The sequence below is a fragment of the Schistocerca serialis genome, chromosome 2, assembly GCF_023864345.2.
Source record: "Schistocerca serialis cubense isolate TAMUIC-IGC-003099 chromosome 2, iqSchSeri2.2, whole genome shotgun sequence".
In the NCBI taxonomy this organism is placed as follows: Eukaryota; Metazoa; Arthropoda; class Insecta; order Orthoptera; family Acrididae; genus Schistocerca; species Schistocerca serialis.
The window spans coordinates 1,086,225,324-1,086,246,796 of NC_064639.1; the positions used below are offsets into that span (position 1 = coordinate 1,086,225,324).

General features: G+C 37.7%; 1 protein-coding gene across 4 annotated transcripts in view; it reads left to right on the forward strand.

Moving 5' to 3' along the window:
- LOC126458529 (uncharacterized) overlaps positions 1-20,967 on the forward strand; it is a 293,197-nt gene extending 272,230 nt beyond the window's left edge. For 2 of the 4 annotated variants that reach the window (XM_050095629.1, XM_050095633.1), the window contains exons 8-11: positions 2,293-2,483; positions 3,115-3,303; positions 3,663-3,719; positions 19,386-20,967. In XM_050095629.1, coding sequence (XP_049951586.1) covers positions 2,293-2,483; positions 3,115-3,303; positions 3,663-3,719; positions 19,386-19,619 — 671 coding nt within the window. In that variant the 3' untranslated portion in view covers positions 19,620-20,967. Of the gene's footprint in view, positions 1-2,292; positions 2,484-3,114; positions 3,316-3,662; positions 3,720-19,385 lie in introns of all 4 variants that reach the window. The other 2 variants (XM_050095630.1, XM_050095632.1) reach the window with 2 other exon arrangements.
- Positions 20,968-21,473: the final 506 nt, after the last annotated feature.

Genomic DNA, 21,473 nt, shown 5'->3' on the forward strand with positions numbered 1-21,473 from the left:
AACTATGTTTTCCCAGCTGACTTTGTGAGCAGAAAAGCTTGACTGGGAAAGGGGGGGGGGGTTGTGTTGAGTGGAGAGAGTGAGGGTAGAAGTGAGATGGAAAGTGGGAAGGATGGTTAAGGAAGGGAGATTGACACCTAGGATGGGGAGACAGTCAATGCACAGGAGTGGAATGTGGTACTGGTGATCTTGTTCCAGTCACTGACAAGGGAGTTCTGTGCAGCATGCAATGAAGTGTAGGAGTGGATTGGGAGAGGGAGATAGCGTAGAGGGATGTGTGTGTGGCACAGAGGGTAATGGAGACTGAAGCCAGGAGGATTATAGGATAGAAGGATGTACCACAAAGAAAACCCTCGTTGTGTAATACTGAGAAACTGATGTTGATGTGAGAAGGTCCAAGATGGCACAAGTTGTGTGTTAGCCATTGAAACTGAGTTTGTTGTCCTCAGCAACATGTTCTGCCACTGGGTACTCAACTCTGCTTTTGGTCATGGTTTGGCAGTGGGGCCATTCAGCTATGCGAATAGTTGGTTGTTGCTCACACCCATATACAGTGCTGTGCATAAATTACAACAGAACTGAACTATAATATGACTGATAAGAAAGGAAAAGCCCTTGCTGTGAGTGGAGTAGGTATTGCTCCTGGTTCTTCCATAGGGATATGACCAATGTAGCAAGTGACTGGGAGTAGGTGTGGCTTAGAATGGTCTAGGATATTGTGCAGATTGGGGGGGGGGGGGGGGCATGGGAGTGGTGGAATACCATTTTGGGAGAGGTGGGGAGGGTTGTATCTTGTTCCTCATTTCCAGGCACATAGATAATTAGGCAAACTCTTGGAAAAGGACTTGTCTTAGTTGTTCCAGTCTAAGATTATATAGAGTGATGAAAGGATGTGCCTTTGTAGCTGGTTCCTAGGGCTAGTTGGAGGACAAGATGGCACAGAAAATCTTTCTATGAGAGTTCAGGGACTATGTGTGTCTGAAGGAAATAGACCTTCATCATACTGGGCAGTGGACTGCTCATCACTTCATACTTGTCATCTGCAGGTGGCCAGACTCTATGGAAAAGACTTTCTAGTGTGGAAAGGATGGCAGCTATAAAAATTCAAGTACTGTTAACAGTTAATGGGATTGATGAGATTTGAAAGGAGCCATCAGAGAGGTGGAGGTAGATATTCTGGAAGGTGGCACAATGGGTTGAGGAGGACCAGATGAAGTGGACGAGTGAGAACATGTTGAGCCTGTGGAGGAATGAGGACAGAACATCTTGGCCCTGGATCCACGTCATGAAGATATCATCAGTAAACCAGAACAAGACAATGGGTTTGGGATTTTGGGTTGCTAGAATAGGAGCATTTCCTCTGTAACCCACAAACAGGTTAGCCCTGGAGAAAACCATTCAGATGACCATTGCCAAGCTGCACATGTATGTGAATATTTTCCCCTCAAAGGGGAGGTAATTATATGTAAGGATGCAAGTCATTATAGTGTAAGAAATGAGATGTTGGATTTGGAGTTGGATAGGCATTGGGAGGGAGAGTTCCTTGTACTTATTACCTCTCACTCTAAACTGTGAGCTTCTTTTCCTCACATTGCCTCCCACTCCCCACTTCATTTCTCCCCTCACCCACTTTACAGCTAACATAACCCTTCAGCTCAGGATCGACCAAGATGGTGCAGTGGTTAGCACAGTGGACTCACATTTGGGAGGACCAACAGTTCAAATCCATGTCCTGGCATCCAGATTTACGTTTTCCGTGATTTCCCTAAATCACTTCAGGTTAAGGCCAGGGTAGTTCTATCGAATGGGCATGGCCAATTTTCATCCCCGTCCTTGAAACATTCTGAGCTTGTGCTTCATCTCTATTGACCTTGATGTCGATGGAATGTTAAACCTGAATCATCCATATTCTTTCCTTCACCAAAGTCTAGATGTAATGTCAGCACAAATGTAGTAAATGGGGCACTGTAGCCACACATGTATATGTATGTGTGTGTATACTCTGTAGCTCTTGAAAATGAAAATGGTTTGTCCAAAAGCCTGCAACATTATCAGTCTTTTCTACAAGCCTGACAATAACTTTTCCCTTCATTTAATCAGTGTGTTGTTACCTGGACTCTTTAAATCATGGCATCTTTCAGTTTCGTGCCATGCTAGTTCAACAATAACACTGAATCATAAGAATGTAACTAAAATTACATAACATATTATTTAGTGGTTTCTATCTAAAGTTCCAGAATAATTTTTATTTGATTAGTGTATTAATAACGTGCACTCATTTTTTTGTTTCAGGTCGTGTACTTCATGATACATCTCTCAATCCAGAAGTACGAGTACATTTGTTAAACTTACTAGCAGCAGCTGCACTCAAAGATGATGTCATACTTCTCTTGCACCAAGACCGTCGAGAGCATGTTCTAATGAATTATGCACATGATGTGGACAGACTAACACAGGCAGAACAGGAATCCCTTGCACTCTTTGTGAGTATCTTGATTTACTTTCAGGTGCTGGCTACTGCTGACTATTAAATTTTCATTACTTGATGACTGATTCCATGCAAAGCTAGAAATATGCTATTCTGTTTTATGTTCACACATGTGTTGATTTAATTCTCTTGTACAAACTGAAGTGTTGTTTGAATGAAACACAAAATAAGTGTTTAACAAAAAGAAAAGGATTTATTATTAACAAACAATTTGAGATTGTCAAATATAAGGTAAGTGTAATAATTACTGTCATCTCTGATATAAACTGAGGTGGGTGCAGTGCTTAAGACACTCGACCAACATTTGGAAATGATTGGGAATGATGTTTCCATCCAGATTTAGGTTTTTGTCCTTTCCCTAAATTGCTTAAGACAAGTGCCAGAAAGGCTCCTTTCTAAAAGATAAGTCCAGTTTGATTCCACATTCAGAGATTTTACTCTACCTGTAATCATTTTGCAACTGTTTGTCACATACTAATATTATAATTAATTCTCATGCACATTATATTTCAAAAATGAGTGGTCGAAGACAACATCCATGAATATGTTTCCCCTTAATGTTATGAAAATGTCTTCTTGAACCATTAGTTTTAAAATGTGTGTGATTTTTTTTCCTTTGATTTCAGATTTGTAACATGTTTGAAAACTTGAGCAGTTCAGAGTGGCTTTTGTACATCTCAGAGTGGGAATACTGTGGGCGAACTATTAGTAACATACGTGTTACAACGAAGGTGGCTGTTCATTCTCTCCTCTCAGATATTCCATTGCTGCAAGAACGAGGCTCAGCCATTATCCACAACTTGGCCTGCAAGGAGGTAAAGACTGTGGTCGGTATCTGCCCCACATGTAGGCATGCCACCACTTAACATCTCAGTTTTGCTCCACTGCTTTCACTCATGCATTGACTAAGTAGTGTTCTGAATCATACCTGTAGCTTTATGCTGGATCTGATGCAAGTGGAATGATGCACCTGTTAATAATTGCTGTATGTATATCAGTCAACACACTTTCTCTGTTGACAGGAAAGTCATTCAAGGTACACAGGGTCTAACCAACATTATCACTGAAAATAAATTGTAATTAAAACAGATTTAACTTTTGTGGTGTGATTCTATATTATTTGAGGTAAATCTGGGATTGACATTCTTAGGATTATTTCAATTCCATTTTTCAGAGAATGAGCATAAACAAAAATCTTAGAAGACTTTTACCCCGTGGATGCAAGTCAAAGGTATTCAGCTGGATGTCATTATCACATCAGTAACAAAACTTTCTAACACAATTCGTTTATCTAGCTGCTTTTACTGTTTGGCATACTTTCCCTGCAAATAATAAAGGTTCTCTTAATTTTTGCATAACTTCGACCATTCTCTTCAGACTTGCTTATTATATGAAATTACACTAATAGTAAGCATTTTTATCCTTTAAGATTTATTTTTGGTTTCATGAGTTACTTGGTGAATTATCACTGTAGCATCCTCAAAGCATTAACTCAATGCATAGAAAAATCAAGACATATCTTATGTTTGTTTTCTGGTTAAATTTGTGAAACATATTTGCATTGAGAAGGTATAAACACATCCACTAGAATACATATCATCTAAGTCTCTATGGCATGCAGTGGTCAAGGTGTATAGGACTGTGGCTTTACATTGTTTCTACACTAGTATGCAAAACTTAAGGATGAAACCAAATTTCACATGATGTATCGCATCCAAGCAAAATAGCTTGATGAAACTTCCATTTATAGAATGAACTTTTCAGCCTAGTACAGAAAGTAGCTGAAAGAAATATGCAATGAGATTAACAGAATTGACACTTTTCTTCAAAGACAGTAATTACACTGAAATCACTGTTATTCTTGATGGTTCTGTGGATTACAAAAGGTGTGATCACGAAGGACTGCAGTGGTTGCTCTACAATGAGCTCCCATGCTGGCCAAAAAGTTGGTAAGGAGTGCAGGTGGTAAAGTGTTCCATTCCTCTACCAGTGTGGCTGATAGCTGCTTTATCACCATTGGTGCAAGTGAACATGCTTTGGAACAACTCTCCAACACATAGCCATACCTGCCAACTTTCAAAAACAGAAATCTGTAAGATCCCAAATCACAATAATTTAATGCATACATGCGTCACAAGGTGTTCAAGCATTGCGAGAAAATGGAAATGAGCATATAGTGTTAGTGGCTGGGAGTTCCCAGTCGGGAAGTTCGGCCGCCATGTGCAGGTCATATTGAGTGTGATGCCACATTAGGCGACCTGCGCGTCGACAATGGGGATGAAATGATGACGAGGACAGCACAACACCCAGTCCCTGAGGGGAGAAAATCTCCCTCCTCAGCCGGGAATCGGACCCAGGCCCCCATGCATGGTAATGCAACACGCTGATATGATCGTTCATCTAATGGGGCAGACATACCGAGAAAAGACAACACAGTAAGAGATTACAAATAATGTTAACACATGTAATGTAGGCCACATGGTACGATCACATTTTCAAACTCTGTAGTTGGGTACTTACACAAGTTACTTGCTGATAAGTGTTCATTTGTTGTCACTTAACATTGGGAAAAGTTGACACAATACACAAAAATGAGCTTTTCTGATCTTGCAAGCCACAATATGAACGACACTGTCGAAACTACTTAACTGAACATTTATTTACACTTATTTAAAAAATTTTCTCAAGTGCACAGAACACTGGCTATATTTCAACTCAGGTTGTGGAGGAGAGATGAAGATGAATAGCTTTTTTCGTTTTCTTCAGAAATTCTGAAGGAAAACTATTCACATAACATGGACCACTGCTTCTTGTTTTCAAAACAGAAATGGATCCCAAGGTTTCATTCGACATGGAGGACCTAAACTGATTCCGATTCTTCTTCACCAAGCTGAACACACGCTCACACTCAGCACTGCTGTGCGGTAGAGTCAAAATCGAAAGCATTAGCCTGGATAACCTATCATATTTAGGAACATCATCAGCTCCACGAATGCTCAGTCACAAATTGGCTCTGAAGCACATTCATTGCATCCTCAGCTGACTGAATTCCCTTCCTCAGCAGCAATGATGAAAACCTTTCTACAAGAAACTCTGCAGAAGAAAACTTGCCATCCTCAATTCTGGAAACTTCTGCAACCTTTGCATGCTTCAGACTTCCCCTTAGGCGGGGGGGGGGGGGGGGGGGGGGGGCGGCTTGTTTATGATATAATCACATGCAGAGCAGAAGTAATCCCTGACGACGAAAAGAATGTTGATTTGTCTTTATCATTAAGTTTCTTCACCAAATTCATTGTCTGAACACCAATAACTAGATGATCATTGTCTTTGATTCTCAGCAAGATGGTACTGAACTTTCTGTAACAGTGAACTTTTTATAACTTTAGGTTTAACAACCCTGGAAAGAAGCTGCTGTAATAGGTTCATCATTAGTTCTAACAATTTATGCATTTGAGGGAAAGTACTCTGAAGTGCAGAACTGAGATTCTCAAATACAGGAATGACAGCACACAGGAAAGCACAGTGTGCCATGTTTAAGCCTGAAGAGAAAAGCATAAGCAGTTTTTCTTTCAGAACATACAGCAAACACCGCATAAAAGGAAGCATAAACAAAGCTTTCTCGCTAACATGCAGTCAAAGCACAAAGAGCATGCGGTGGTAATCTGTGATATGTGATTATTGATAGAACGTTCGATCAACTTTCACCGGCGGTGTTTCAAATACACAGAGCTAATGACTAAAGCGCAGCAATATTCTGTGAGAAGGCATTATCGATAATGCTATAGGTTGACTTTCTAAGATGCATCTCAGAATAGCAGCTATTATCAGAAGTCAAAATTGAAATGCGATATGCAGAGGGCAGGAACAAGCCCGGAAGTTGAAAATCTGGAAAAAAATGATCTTCATCCAGAAAACCGGAAGACTACCCCAAAAACTGGAGATTTTCCAGGAAAACTTGGCAGGTATGCATAGCACATGTGCTCGATGGGATTTAAGTCAGAGCAATAAGCAGGCCAATCCATTCACCAAATAACCTCTCATTCCAAGTGCTGCTCCACCTGCACAGTTTGGTGCAGTCGTGCACTGTCATCCATCAAAATGAAGTCAGGGTAGAATACACCATTGGAAAATGTACATGGGGAAGGAGGAGTGTCACAATAATGTTGACTGATGAGTGTACTGTGCTCAAAGATTTGGAGGTCAGTACACCCTTGCAGCATTATTTGTCCCAACATCATATCACGTGTACCACCAATACTGTCAAGTTCGACAATGTTCCTGGGTGCATTGTTGTAACACTGTACTCCTTCACCAGTTGCATCGGGGAAGCATTTGGCCATGACTTCATTTTTATGGATGACAGTGTGTGATCACATCAAACAGTGTAGATGGAGGAATTCTTGTAATGAGAGGATATTCAGAAAAATGAACTGGCCTGCCCATCCCCCCTCCCCCCTCCCCCCCCCCCTCCCCCGCACTAGAATCTCATCAAGCACATAGTGGGTCGCATTGGGGAAACATACTGCAGTATGTCCGCATGCGTCACCAACTCTCCAGCAGTTGTCAGCTGCGCTTGTGGAGGAATGGAACACCCTACTACAAGACTTCACCAACCATGTTGTCAGGATGAGAGCACATGGTAGAGCATACATTACACATTGTAGAGCATACATTGCCACCCGTGGTGATCACACATCTTATTAAGAACCATGTCCCATCTTTTGTACTGTCCAGGGGACCAAGTGAATTGTGATGTCTTCAGTGTAGTTACTGTCTTTGAATAAAAGTGTCATTTCTGTACATCTCTTTGCAGTTTTTTTTTTCCCCCTTCAGTACTATACTGCAGTGTTCTATCTATCTGTGGTTCAAGTTACATTGAGCTATGTTACTTGGCACTGACACATCATGCGAAAGTTAATTTCATTCTTAAGTTTTGCACAATAGTGCACATCAGTCTTACAAATGATGAGTTACGGTACTCGCCATTTAAGTGTTACTCATAGGCTCTTGTTGTTATCATAAGCTTTTCAATTCAAGATTTGCAGAATACCTCATGATAAAGAAAAACCCAGCTCATGTCTAAACAGTTATTTATATTGAAATAATTAAATAACGTTTAGCACAGTTTTCATATCTTCCGCCACCAGTTATTTTTAAAATTACAAGAAGGCAAAATGGCTTGTCAGTTCTTAACTTCAATAGGAGAGATTCATAATAATTGCCAATAGAAACAAAAGTAGAAGAAAACTTTATCTACCTTACACAACATATCCTGATGTCAGACATATTGAGACCTCTTGAACAAAATGACTTCCTGAATGCCAGACAGAACAGACTCTGAAAATGTCGATCATATGAAACCCAGCTCACAATTTCCTCACGACATACTGAAAGTTCTGGATGAAGGCATTCAGGTAGATGCAGCATTCCTTGATTTCTGAAAAGCATTCGACTCAGTACCATATCTATGCTTATTATCTAAAGTATGATCACCTGGGGTATCAAGCAAAAATTTGTGACTAATTGAGGATATTTTGGTAGGGAGGATGCATAATGTTATTTTGGATGGAAAGGTCATTGCCAGATATGAAAGTAACTCCAGAGGTGCCCTAGGGAAGTGCTTTTGGAGCCTTCCTGTTCATGTTGTATGTTAATTACCTGGTGGACACTATTAATTGTTACCTGAACAAGGAAAAGATAGATCACTACTTGTCATAAAGATGACAGATTAAGGTGCAGATGGGAACAATTAAGACACTTACACACAAGCTTTTGGCCACAGCCTTCGTCAGAAAAAAAGAAACACACACCATTCATTCACACAAGCAAGCACACCTATAGCTTATGACTGCTAACTCCAGTGGCTGAGGCAGAACGCATTCTGGCCCGAGATTCCAGAGTTGGTAGTCGTGTGCATGATGTGTGCTTGCTTGTATGAATGACAAAGGCTGTGGTGAAAGCTTATATGTAAGTGTCTTTTGATTGTGCCTGTTTGCAACTTAACATGTAATCCTTATGGTAAAAGTAGCCTTTTCCTATATGCCTGATATTCCTATATGGAGTTTCTGTTGTTTAATTATAACCTCAGACTTTCTGCACATGACGCAATTATCCATAACAAAATACTGCCTGAAAAGAAGCTGCATAAATACTGAGTCAGATCTTGATAACATTTGATAGTGGTGCAAAGATTGACACATTGCTTTAAACGTTCAGGAACATAAATCTGTGTACTTCACAAAATGAAAAAAATGTAGTATCCTATGACTATAATATCAATGAACACCAATTCATACAAATATCTGGCTTAGTAGAGACGTAAAGTGGAACAATCACGTAGGCATAGTTGCGGGTAAAGCAAGTGGTGGACTTTGCTTTATTTATAGGATACTGGGGAAATGCAGTGAGTCTACAAAGGAGATTGGTTACAAATCACTCATATGATCCATTCCAAAATATTGCTCAAGTGTGTGGAACCCATACCAAATAGGTCTAGCAGGGGATATTGAATGTATACAGAGAAGAGCAGCATGAATGGTCACAGGTTTGTTTGACCTATGACAGAGTCCCACAGAAATGCTGAAGAAACTGAACTGGCAGACTTTAGAAGATAGATGTAAGCTATCCCAAGAAAGTCTACTTACAAAGTTTCAAGCAGTGGCTTTAAATTACGACTCCAGGGATATGTTACAACCCCCAGCACATTGCTCCCATAGGGCTCATGAGGACAGGACTAGAATAATTAAAACACACACAAAGGCATTTAAACCATCATTCTTCCTACACTCCATACCTGAATATAATGGGGACAATCCCTAATAACCAGTGCAATGGGGCATACCCTCTGCCATGCATGTCACAGAGTATAGATGTAAATGCAGATATTGTGAATGGAGGGAGGGGGATAGATTTGGTAAAACTGGAAAACAAGGACAGGTCAATAGACCTCAGGTTGGGAGTGGCTCACCCTGTAGTGTTTCCTCAATTATTTACTCTCTTGCTGTTTGCTTTCATCCATCATTCTCTCTCTGTTTTCTTCCTGTCTCATCCCCCACCATCCCCTGTTCTTTTCCATTTTCTCGTATGTCATAATTGTAGAACTCATTCCATTTATTATTACTCTCTGTGTTTAATACATCTTTATTCTATCCTTATCTCTGATGTACTGAAGCTGGGTTATTGTTACCCAGCTTCTGTCTTTGTCCTGCTCCATCCAAAACCTTCAATACCTTGCACTTCATCTTTGTCTTACTGTCCTTGGGTGTAGATCCTTCTAAACCTAGCATCTTAGAGATCTGCATATGTTTTCCAATCTTTCGTGAACCATCCTTCTTCCTTTTTGGGGAGGAAATATAAAACTTCTGGAAGCTAGGTGTTGTAAGTGTGTCTTTCAGAAGTACTTGGAATTTCATGCTAAATATAAGTACTGGCCAGAGATTAAGTCTTCTTTAATTCTGCTTGTTATTTTTACATAATTATATTCAAAGAGCACCAGTTTCATTGCATTGATTTGTGTGATGTAGCAATGTTAGAAAATCAAAACAAATTCACATCTTGGACCTGCTGACCGGACAAGTGTTTACTGTAGGTTTCTTAAACCATCCTGAGTAAATTGCAGGATGTTCCTGTGTACAAATTGACAGCCATTCCTCTTCTGTACTTGTGAACTGTGTATGATTTGGTACTTCGAGGGATTTCGTTTTTGATGAGACAGTGAATGAAAAGGGAAATACATCTGTCTGTCTATGGAGTAAAAGTCATGTCAAACAATGAGAAATTTATTTGTGGATAGGGCTACATTTTCATTGGTATCTAAGCTTCAGTTTGACCATCATCATCTCTAGGTGTTTTAATATTTTTACTAGGACTATTTTAATATTAAATTGGAACAGTATTCAGTAACAAGGAGGTCAGCAATTAATGTTCAAAACATGCCACAGCTGGCATGTAGTATCATGAGATTATCTTTTAATTTGAAAAAACATACAGAACAGCACTTGAAAAGCTCGTGGTTTCTTCTTTTTTCTTTTTACACAAGTAACACTCACTGAGTACATGTTTCTGTTTATCACCACCTTGAAATACATTACCAGTTCAGAAATTGTTAACAGTCAACAGTGTGAATTAATAACAATTACATTTTTCTTAATGCCCAAACATTTACATTTCTGTTTTTGGTTTTCAGAGTTTCATAAAAATACCACCACTTTAATACTTCAATCAAGTATTTAAGTTTTCAGTATCTGTAAAACTTTCAATTCTGGCAGTAATTTAATAATTGTTCCACAAGTGTCCTGGTTTTAGTAAATGGTCAGTTGCATCACTTTAAATTCTTGATTTAAGATGATGTTGCTTTGATAGCTGTGTTCAAAGCTAATTTGAAATGTTAGTTTTTAATGTGGTCAGCTTAAATTTTATTTACCAGTAAGCTGTGAGAGTATAAATTACATTCTGCTGTAATTCTGTTAGCCTCATTGTTTTTGTTATGAAACTTTAAGCATTGCTTGCCTGTTTCGACTATGAACATAACCTGGAATGTGTGTGTGTATATCTATGCAGTAGCAATGCTTAAACAAAGACATTATCTACAGAGAATTTTGTGAATACTCTGAGGCAGTGTATCTTTTAATAAATACAAAATAACCAGTAGGAGCAATATAGTGCTATCTGGAATTATTGTAATGAAGAGATTAACATTTAGGTGCATGATTAGATAATGAAATGCTGTTTAGCATAACCTTAAAATTCAGCTTTGGCATCACACTTAATACTTGACTATTATTCAATGTACTTTTCTCATCTGTAGTAATGTAAATGTGTTATAAAGATTGTGTTTGAAAGACCAATACAAAACTAGCTGTGTAGACAACAAATACAAATACTAGATACAAACAATTGTTATTGACATGGATGACCTATAAAATAAAAAGTTGAGGGATATCCAGGAGAAGTAAATCACTTATCTTATCCTGCACTGCAAATTTTACTTGCATTTTGAGTGGATTTATTTTAATATCTGATGTGTGTATTTGTTTTTAAAGCAGTGAGATTTGTGCAGTTATCTACCCCAACTAGAACAAATTACCCCAAAGTATTTTTTATTGGTGTAACAGATGTGAATAATCTGAATTGGACTGTCTCTGTGTGTGTGTGTGTGTGTGTGTGTGTGTGTGTGTGTGTGTGTGTGTGTGTGTTGCCACAAACCTTTGTGGAAAATTAGAAGTGAACTTTTGTTTGCCTCCATTAGGAGACTTTTACTGGCATCGTTATTGTTACCTTTTGTTTGTTGTTCAGTCATCAACCTTGTAAACTTACATTAATAAAGTTGTGTTTGTGAAAAAATTGCAAATTGTCAGTCACAACAAGTTCCATGCAAGCTTTTACTTTGGAGTGAATTTATTATTTTCCTAATTTCAGTAGGAAAAGTGGTTTGAATTTCAGTTTTATCAAATTGCATAGGTATTGCCTCTTCCTCATACAGCCTTGCATTTTCTAATAAGTAGGTGGATCCTGTTTTCTCTACCAACACTTAAAAAATGATTATTAAAAATATTTCTACTTCTTTTTGTTAACAAACTTTTAATTGAGCTTGATAGCAATACAGTCTTTCTGTGCTCTCGGTTGCCCTGCTTCCCTTTTAACAATATTCCAGTAGAGTGGACTGCAGCTGTTACGCTGATTACACACTTTTGTGGAATATTTGATACAAATGATTGTTATATACAAATAATTGTTAACTCCAAATTGTTTTAATTTTATTATCTGAGGTGCTAATCCCAAGCATAATGCACATACTTCTGGACTTCTTAATAACTTTCGTTAGAAGGGTGCAGTAGTTTTTGTAATGTTTGACTGTTTCTGGATCATTACTCCTCCTAGCTATAAGATACATTCCTTTTTTGCAAGATATTTTTATGCCTTCAGTAAGCCATGAATTTTTAGATGGTTTCTTACAGTTATGTTTCACTGTTTTCTTATGGAAACTGTCTTCAAATATACTCACAAAGATATCATGTAATAGATTAAATTTTAAATTAGCATCAGGTTCCCTGTACACCTTATCCCAGTCTAACTGTTGTAAGCTTTCCCTAAAATTTGCAATTCTTAAATGTTTAATTGAACACACTATTTTTGGACTGTTTTGCATTACTGTATGGAGATAAGTCATATATTGTAACTAGCTATGTCATACACTTAACAGGAAAAGTTTTTGTTTGATTAAATTTATGCTGATCTATAAAAACATTATCTTACACTGTGCTACTTTCCTGTACTACCTGAGTACGAAAATCAGTAACTGACATCAAATTGTCATAACCAAGTAATACATCAAGGTCAAGCTTTCTATCAGACTCTTTCAGAAAATCTACATTGAAATCCCCACAAACAATGATTTGCTTCCCTCTGACTGACAGACAGTGCAACAAAGAATCCAAGTTTTTCAAAAATAGCTGAAAATTTCCCAGTGGGGTCCTGTACATAGATGCTATTATAAATGTATCATTATTTAGTTTGAGCTCACATACACATACTTCTATATGTTGCTCTTCATAAAATTTTTCAGTTCTTAAATTTTTCCACACTATGATAAATTTTAACATATCACAAGTCCTTTCTCCCTGTAGTCCCTCTACTTACATGCTCTGAAAGCTGATATCCACCTACATTTACCTTTCCATATGTGTGACTGTATGATGTTCAGACAAGCATAGTACATCTCTTCCACACTCAGTGTCTAAATCTTCTACACAAACAAGAAGCTCATCTACTTTGTTTCCTAAACCCCTGATATTCTGATGCAATATATAAACATTATGTTTTACTGTATATCTTTCCCCTATAGTTCTTAGCAGGCCAATAGCATCTCTTGTTCCTTTTCCTCTTCTAAATCTGAACTGCTCCTCTGCAATCCCTCTATCCAGCTTGCCATATAACCTTCTATTCAACACTCTCAGCAAGACTTTAGCTGCTTGAGAAATAAGACTGATGGTCCGGTGCTCTTCACATTTTTTAGTGTTTCTCTTTTTCTCTATTGATATCATAACTGTTGCAGCGAAGTCCTCAGACCATTCCCCTTTGTCGTATATCTCGTTACAGAGGTAGACTATTTCTTTTCTTGCCTTGTTTCCCAGACTCTTCAACAGTTCTGCTGGCAAATCATCTATCCCACGTGCCTTCATCTCCTTCAGCACCTTTACTACTTCTGCTTCCAATATGGTAAATCCCTTTCCATCTTCCGGCACATATTGCTCCTCTTCAACCTCAATTTCACTTTGCATTTCATCCCCCTTTTACAGGCATTCAATATATTCTTGCCATCTGTTCAAAACCTCCTGTGGTTCTTCTGCTAAAGTACCATCCGCTCTTTCTATTTCCATGATCTGAATGAAGCTTGTGTGGAATATGGGATGCAAATAAACACAGCAAAGACAAAGAGTATGGTCATCAGTACAAGACACAGACTGTCCAATATTAAAATAGGACAATCTACCATTAGCCAAGTAAGTGAATTTAAATATCTTGGAAGCACAATAACTGAAGACTTGAGATGCCACCAGGAGGTGAAAACTCGAATGCCATAGCGAAGGAGTCATTCAACAGAAAGAGGAGACTCTTATGTGGCAAATTAGATAAAGGACTAAGGAAAAGGCTTGGCAAATGTTTTGTCTGGAGTGTGGCACTATATGGGGCAGAAGCATGGACACTGAGATGAGAGGATGAAAAAAGGTAGGAGCATTTGAGATGTGGATGTGGAGGAGAATGGAGAGAATAAGCTGGATGGAAAGAGTGAGTAATGAAAGAGTATTGGAAAGGGTTGGTGAGAGAAGATGTCTGCTGAAGGTTGTAAGAGAAAGGAAAAAGAACTGGTTGGGACATTCATTGAGAAGGGAGTGCTTGCTAGTAGATGCTTTGGAAGGATTGGTTTGTGGGAGAAGACTGAGAGGAAGAAGGAGATACAAGACGATAGACGACATAAAGGGAAGAGGACGTTATGCAGACCTGAAGAGGATGGCAGAAGACCGTACAGCCTGGAGAACTACCATGTGAAAACCTGCCTTTAGGCAGAACAATGATGATGATTTTTTACTGTGTTTTTATGAGATTCTTTTGACATGTTACCATTATTTTTCACTGTTCTTTTATGAGAATCTTGCTATATTTTAACATTTCTAGTACCTGCCTGTCTGAGCTTCTCATTAAGCTTAATGTCATTCAATGTCAAATCACTGGACACTGATCTTAGCCTAAAAAAGAGATACTCCCATGAGTTTCAGTGCCATTAAAGGTAGACATAAATATGTCTCTCTTGTGGTAGACTTCCTTTAGTGATGAGTCTTTCCATCCTTTTTGTAGTAAAAGTTTGACATCATCAGTAGATAAAAGAAATTATATTCTGTGCTTTAATATGATGAGGTATTGATTACAAAATGATAAAAGCACTGCTTTTTTCTCAGTTTATTATCATCAATTTTCATAATAGGAAATTAGCAGATCAATGACCTGCAGTCAAATGCCACTTTTACAACTTGTGCACTACATGGGCTGGTATTGAAGTTTCTCATTTGTTCACAGCAGTGATCCAAATTAATTAATGTTAAGACAAAACTATTTTCAATTTAAATCAACTTTTATTTATGTGGTCCCAAGTATGAGCATCATATCCACTTGTTTTGAGGTGATGTCATGGAGAGCTCTGTTGCAACTCATCACTCGAATATTTTTTATTACTCTATGACAATGATGAAAAATTACATAAGCTTGTAAATTTCTAGAAATACTAATGAAAAAATTCACTGCCTCTCAAGACAAAGAAAGTGAAACATATGATAACATAGTAGGGTCAAAGGCCTACATAGTGTAAGGCATGACACTTCAAGAAATAAATTGGGAGTGATACATACATATGAGTCATGAGCTGAAAAAAAAAGTGCATCAGAAAACTAGAAATTCAATATTTCCTGGAAGTTGTTGTTGTTGTTGTCATCGTTGTCGTCGTCGTCGTCGTCGTCTTCAGTCCAGAGACTGGTTTGATGCAGCTATCCATGCTACTCTATCCTGTGCAAGCCTCTTCATCTCCCAGTACCTACTGCAACCAACATCCTTCTGAATCTGTTTAGTGTATTCATCTCATGGTCTCCCTCTATGATTTTTACCCTCCACACTGCCCTCCAATACTAAGTTGGTGATCCCTTGATGCCTCAGAATATGCCCTACCAACTGATCCCTTCTTCTAGTCAAGTTGTGCCACAAATTTATCTTCTCTCCAGTTCTATTCAATACCTCCTCATTAGTTATGTGATCTACCTGATTTAATTTGACTGCATTCCATTATCCTCATTTTGCTTTTGTTGATGTTCATCTTTTATCCTCGTTTCAGGACACTGTCCATTCTGTTCAGTTGCTCTTTCAGGTCCTTTGCTGTCTCTGACAGAATTACAATGTCATCGGCAAACCTCAAAGTTTTTATTCTTCTCCATGGATTTTAATTCCTACTACGAATTTTTCTTTTGTTTCCTTTACTAATTGCTCAATATACAAATTGAATAATATCGGGGATAGGCTACAACCATTGTAAATAGCCTTTCTCTCCCTGTATTTTACCTCTGCCACCTTCAGAATTTGAAAGAGATCACTCCAGTTAACACTGTAGAAAGATTTCTCTAAGTCTACATATGCTAGAAACGTAGGTTTGCTTTTCCTTAATCTATTTTCTAAGATAAGTTGTAGGTTCAGTATTGCCTCACGCGTTCCAACATTTCTACGGAACCCAAACTGATCCTCCCTGAGGTCGGCTTCTACCAGTTTTTCCCTTCGTCTGTAAAGAATTCGTGTTAGTATTTTGCAGCCGTGGCTTATTAAACTGATAGTTTGGTAATTTTCACATCTGTCAACACCTGCTTTCTTTGGGATTGGAATTATTATATTCTTCTTGAAGTCTGAAGGTATTTCACCTGTCTCATACATCTTGCTCACTAGATATTACAGTTTTGTTATGCCTGGCTCTCCCAAGGCTATCAGTTGTTCTAATGGAATGTTGTCCACTCCCGGGGCCTTGTTTCGACTTAGGTCTTTCAGTGCTCTGTCAAACTCTTCACGCTGTATCATATCTCCTATTTCATCTTCATCTACGTTCTTTTCCATTTCTATAATATTGTCCTCAAGAACATCGCCAGTATATAGATCCTCTATATACTCCTTCCACCTTTCTGGTTTCCCTTCTGTGCTTAGAACTGGGTTTCCATCTGAGCTCTTGATATTCATGCAAGTGGTTCTCTTTTCTACAAAGGTCTCTTTAATTTTCCTGTAGGCAGTATCTATCTTACCCCTAGTGATATGCGCCTCTACATCCTTACATTTGTCCTCTAGCCATCCCTGCTTAGCCATTTTGCACTTCCTGTCGGTCTCATTTTTGAGACATTTGCATTCCTTTTTGCCTGCTTCATTTACTGCATTTTTATATTTTCTTCATCAATTAAATTCAATATCTCTTCTGTTACCCAAGGATTTCTATTAGCCCTTGTCTTTTTACCTACCTGATCCTCTGCTACCTTCACTATTTCATCTCTCAAAGCTACCCATTCTTCTTCTACTGTATTTCTTTCCTCCATTCTTAGAAGGTGTGAATGAAAAAAAAAGTTTTTTCAACATATTGTTTTGTATTGTGTGGATCTGTTGAAATAGTACTATAATGAAATTTTAGTATGGAAGATATTACAGTGATGTGGAATGCACTGCAACAATTGTGTACAACTACCTATTTTATACAAAAGAAACAGCTTACAGGACTTTCTGTAGTTCAGCATTTATTTTGCTTGTGCATTTGAGGCTCTTACTGATTGACTGCAAAAACAGAAAATGCTCTAAGGACTTATAATTCATAAGAACTCTATCCTGTTGACTTTAGAGACTACATGCTAAACAATCTCCAGTGAAATCTTCAAGAATGTCATTAATGTCATGGGAAAAAAAGAAAACAAAGAACCTCCTCTTCCAGGCTCTGAAAGCACAAGGGTTGTCGGCCAGCCTCCGTGTCGACCTCTTCCATGAAGCATGTACACCACTCTCCTAGCCATGATGCCAACATACCAGACCTTGAAGCCACTACTTGTCATTCAGTTACCTCCTCAACTGGCAAAATGAGGCTGAATGTACCCCTTTCCAGTCCTCCCACCAAGGAAAAAGCCTTTAACAACATGCAAAGGGTTTCTATTAAAATCTTTGGTACCTGTATTAACATAAGTTTGATACATGTGGTGCTAGAAGTGTAGCAAGAAGATGAAGGGATTAGAGAAAATAAAGACATGAGTACTTCCCTCAGAATTTTTGGGAGGAGTGGTAGAGGGTGAAATAATATTATTACTGGGTGTCTTGCCTTACACCTTGTGAAATCTCAATTAGCTGTGAAATTACTGTACAAAAATTCAGAAAACAGTACTCCATGAATTTAAACTGTTTTGTGTCCACCTGCATACCAATCAAGTAGGACTATGAAAAAGAAATTAAATTAGTTCAAACGCACGTAAAAGTATCTGGGAATCATTTCTTCTGTGATACATACATCAGTAGCATAATTAGTGAACTGTAAAATTCTTCATTCCCGTGTGTTACACAAAAACAAGCAAAGTGTCAAAATAACAATGTATCTTTTGAGAATCAAGCTTTGTCCACCAGATTTTCTGAGCAGTTTACCTGTTCATTTGAAATATGAGTTACTTTGTTTGAAATGCTGAACTGTGAAAATTCCAAGCCAGTCAACCAATCTTAAAGACTTTACAGTAGAAATCAGGTTCAAAACTTGCTATACACTTGTAAGCTTTCCATGGAGTATATAAGTTTAATATTAAAATGTTATTTCCTTCAAGAAGACTATTGGCGATTCTTCCTATATTCCCTATATTCTTGCACATCTTACATATTGCTCCATCTATGTTCTGATGTCAGTGGGATGTTACATTCTAATGAAAGAAAGTCTCTTTCTTTCCCCTATACACTCTCCCATCACATCCATGTGCATGTGGACTCTCTCTCTCTCTCTCTCTCTCTCTCTCTCTCTCTCTCTCTCTCTCTCTCTCTCTCTCTCAGCAGGAGTGTAGGGGTGTCTATTTTTATTGGCTAAAAATCTGTCGGTGTTAAGTTTCAATAAAATTCTTCTGTGTATATGACCAAGTCAAACATGATAAATGTGTGTGTGTGTGTGTGTGTGTGTGTGTGTGTGTGTGTGTGTGTGTGTGTGTGTGTGTGGGCGCGCGCATCCTTCGTCTTTCCCTCTCCTTCCCTCTTTCCTGACAAAGCAACCGTTGGTTGCGAAAGCTAGAATTTTGTGTGTATGTTTGTGTTTGTTTGTGTGTCTATCGACCTGCCAGCACTTTCGTTCGGTAACTCACATCATCTTTGTTTTAGATATATTTTTCCCACGTGGTAGTTTCCCTCTATTATAATGATAAATGAATGGTCACATACAGGGAAGAATTTTACCTAAATGGACACCAGCATGAAAGACTATGCTCATATATTGGTATTGGCTTTCAGTCATGGTTGGGGATATTAACACTGCATTCTTCTTGAAGTGAGAGTAGTTCTTAATTAATTTTAAAAAAGTCTCTTTTTCACATTAAGGTTTACTTATTTTCTTTCATGTAATCCGTTACAAGTAAGAGTTTGTTAGAAATTAATATTACTCAACAGAAGTATTTTTCCTACATTTACTATCTGATTGAGCCTTTAGTGGAAATGAAGTGTGGTACTGGAGTGTTTTCTTAGTTCAGTCAGTTAAATTTGCATAAACACCAGTATGAGATACTGGACTATGATTCAAAATGACACTATTACTGTTGATTGATAGCCTAAAAACCTATTGAAGTATTTACTGATGAAACCACCATTGTGCGTTTTTTAGGTGTTTGATGATGTAGCCGTTGAGTTGACAATGGCACTCCTGCAGTTCTTCAACAGCAGCCCTCCAGAAGAGCATTTATTCCGTTGCATGAAAGCTCTTGCCCGTTTCTGTCACATTGCGAGCCAAGATGTGCCACAGCTCATCCAGATGATTGGTCCTGAGCCAACAAAATTCCGTGGCACTTCCGAGAGAATTGATGCACTTATTGATCAAATTGCATCACGCTTACATTAATGCTTGCAGTGCAAGCAAGGGACATGAGACTTTTATTCAAGTTATGTAATACTGAAATGTTTCTTGTGTATATAACTTGATTATTTCTACACTTCTTTTGTATTTTGTGGAATTGTACAAAGGCTGTAATAAAAGTAATAGTATTTGAATTGTTAAAAGTGCACGTCATTTGCTACTGAAAATTATTTCCATTATTTTGAGATGGGAATATCAGAGTGTAATATTTATTGTTGTGTAAAATAACAAGACAGTAACGCAGAGGGAATTACAACTGTTATCTAAAAGACTGATATTTTGTATAATGACACAAAATATTTTTCTGTGGCATGATTATTGAGTTGTACTAATTAAAAGTGTCAATGTTAGACATTATTACCCCTACTGATTATTGTAGGAGCTAATGGGTCTTCATAAAGTGAATGTTTCAGGTGTAGTGAAAGTAAATGATTAAAAACAGATCAACAATCAGGATACAGTACAAGAGTATGTTTGTCAATATTCTAAGTGTTTTTTGGACAGTGTTTTAGTGTTATCTACATATTTTAAGCATTTTATTTTGAATTCAACTGTATGTCTTGTGGTAATTATGTAACATAATTTACACTGTACAGTCATGTAGTGCAGTCGTTTGAAAACGTGCCAGTCTAAGCTTCAGATGTACTTACAAATTTTCTGTGATGCTGAGGAATGGCTTTAGAGTGATTTAACAAAGGATGTTTTATACAGATTTTAATTTTTTATTTGTACTTTGTGCCTTTGCTTTTGTAAGTTTAACAATTTGTGTATTTAAATTCATTATTTTGTACTTGCTGTGGATATAGAGGGCTGACAATAGTTGCTTCACTGCAGAAATAAGTTACTTTAGAGAAGTGATAAATGACAGTGAGCATTATAAAATGAGAGATGATCAGAGAATGATCATTTGTGATGCATGTTTCTAGTTTAATGTAGTTATCAAAATAAAACAATTTTTCACATCCAGTTGGTGTGCCTCAAAGCTGTGGTGTATATAAAACATAAATTTCAATGTTCTTCCATTTTTTGGTTCAAATACAATCACACAGACTAAAAATAATAATGCTGCTGATGCAGCTGGTACTGACAGTTTATTACTTCCTGTAGTATTAACTATGAGGACAGTGTCATTTTAATAAGGAAGAATGTTTTGCTACTGTACTGTACTTAAAATAAGTGATTAACACTTTCTGTATTACAAAAAGCCTACTGTACATGTCTTTTTAAAAATGCTAAATAATTAGGATGCCTGTTATGTACAATAACTACAATCTTCTTTTTTTGCAGTGGAGAATGCAAATTTCAAATAAAAGGGTTTAAACATCTGTTAAAACTCTGTGACTTATTTCAAATATTTTTTGTGGCCAACTTTAACTGTTTCGAAATGTTTAGAGATCAAAAGTTTTGAATGGGTGTATTCATTTCTACTTCTTCAATTGCTCTGAAAGAAATTACTTCATTCAGGGCAGTGGTGTTCATGCACTTATCTTACAGCTGCAGATAAAAAACATATTGGATAATATATTTGTCCAGGCACCTCATTTAACATCAAATACTTCTCTCAGATCACAACACACAGGGACATGTGAGTGGTAATACCATCTAATTCCTAAACTAGTGACTGGTTTTAGTTTGGAAGCATTTAGTTAATAGTGAGTAAGAAAGAAAAACTGCAAGGTGTAAGACAATTTAAATGACAACGTTGTCATCCATTCATCAAGATCCATAGGTCCCAAAAGGATGGAAAATATACAGGATGAGAAACAAGCCAAACTAACATGCACATCTGAAAGAACAGATACTGTTGCGGTACATAGCTGTACAAAATGGTTCAAAATT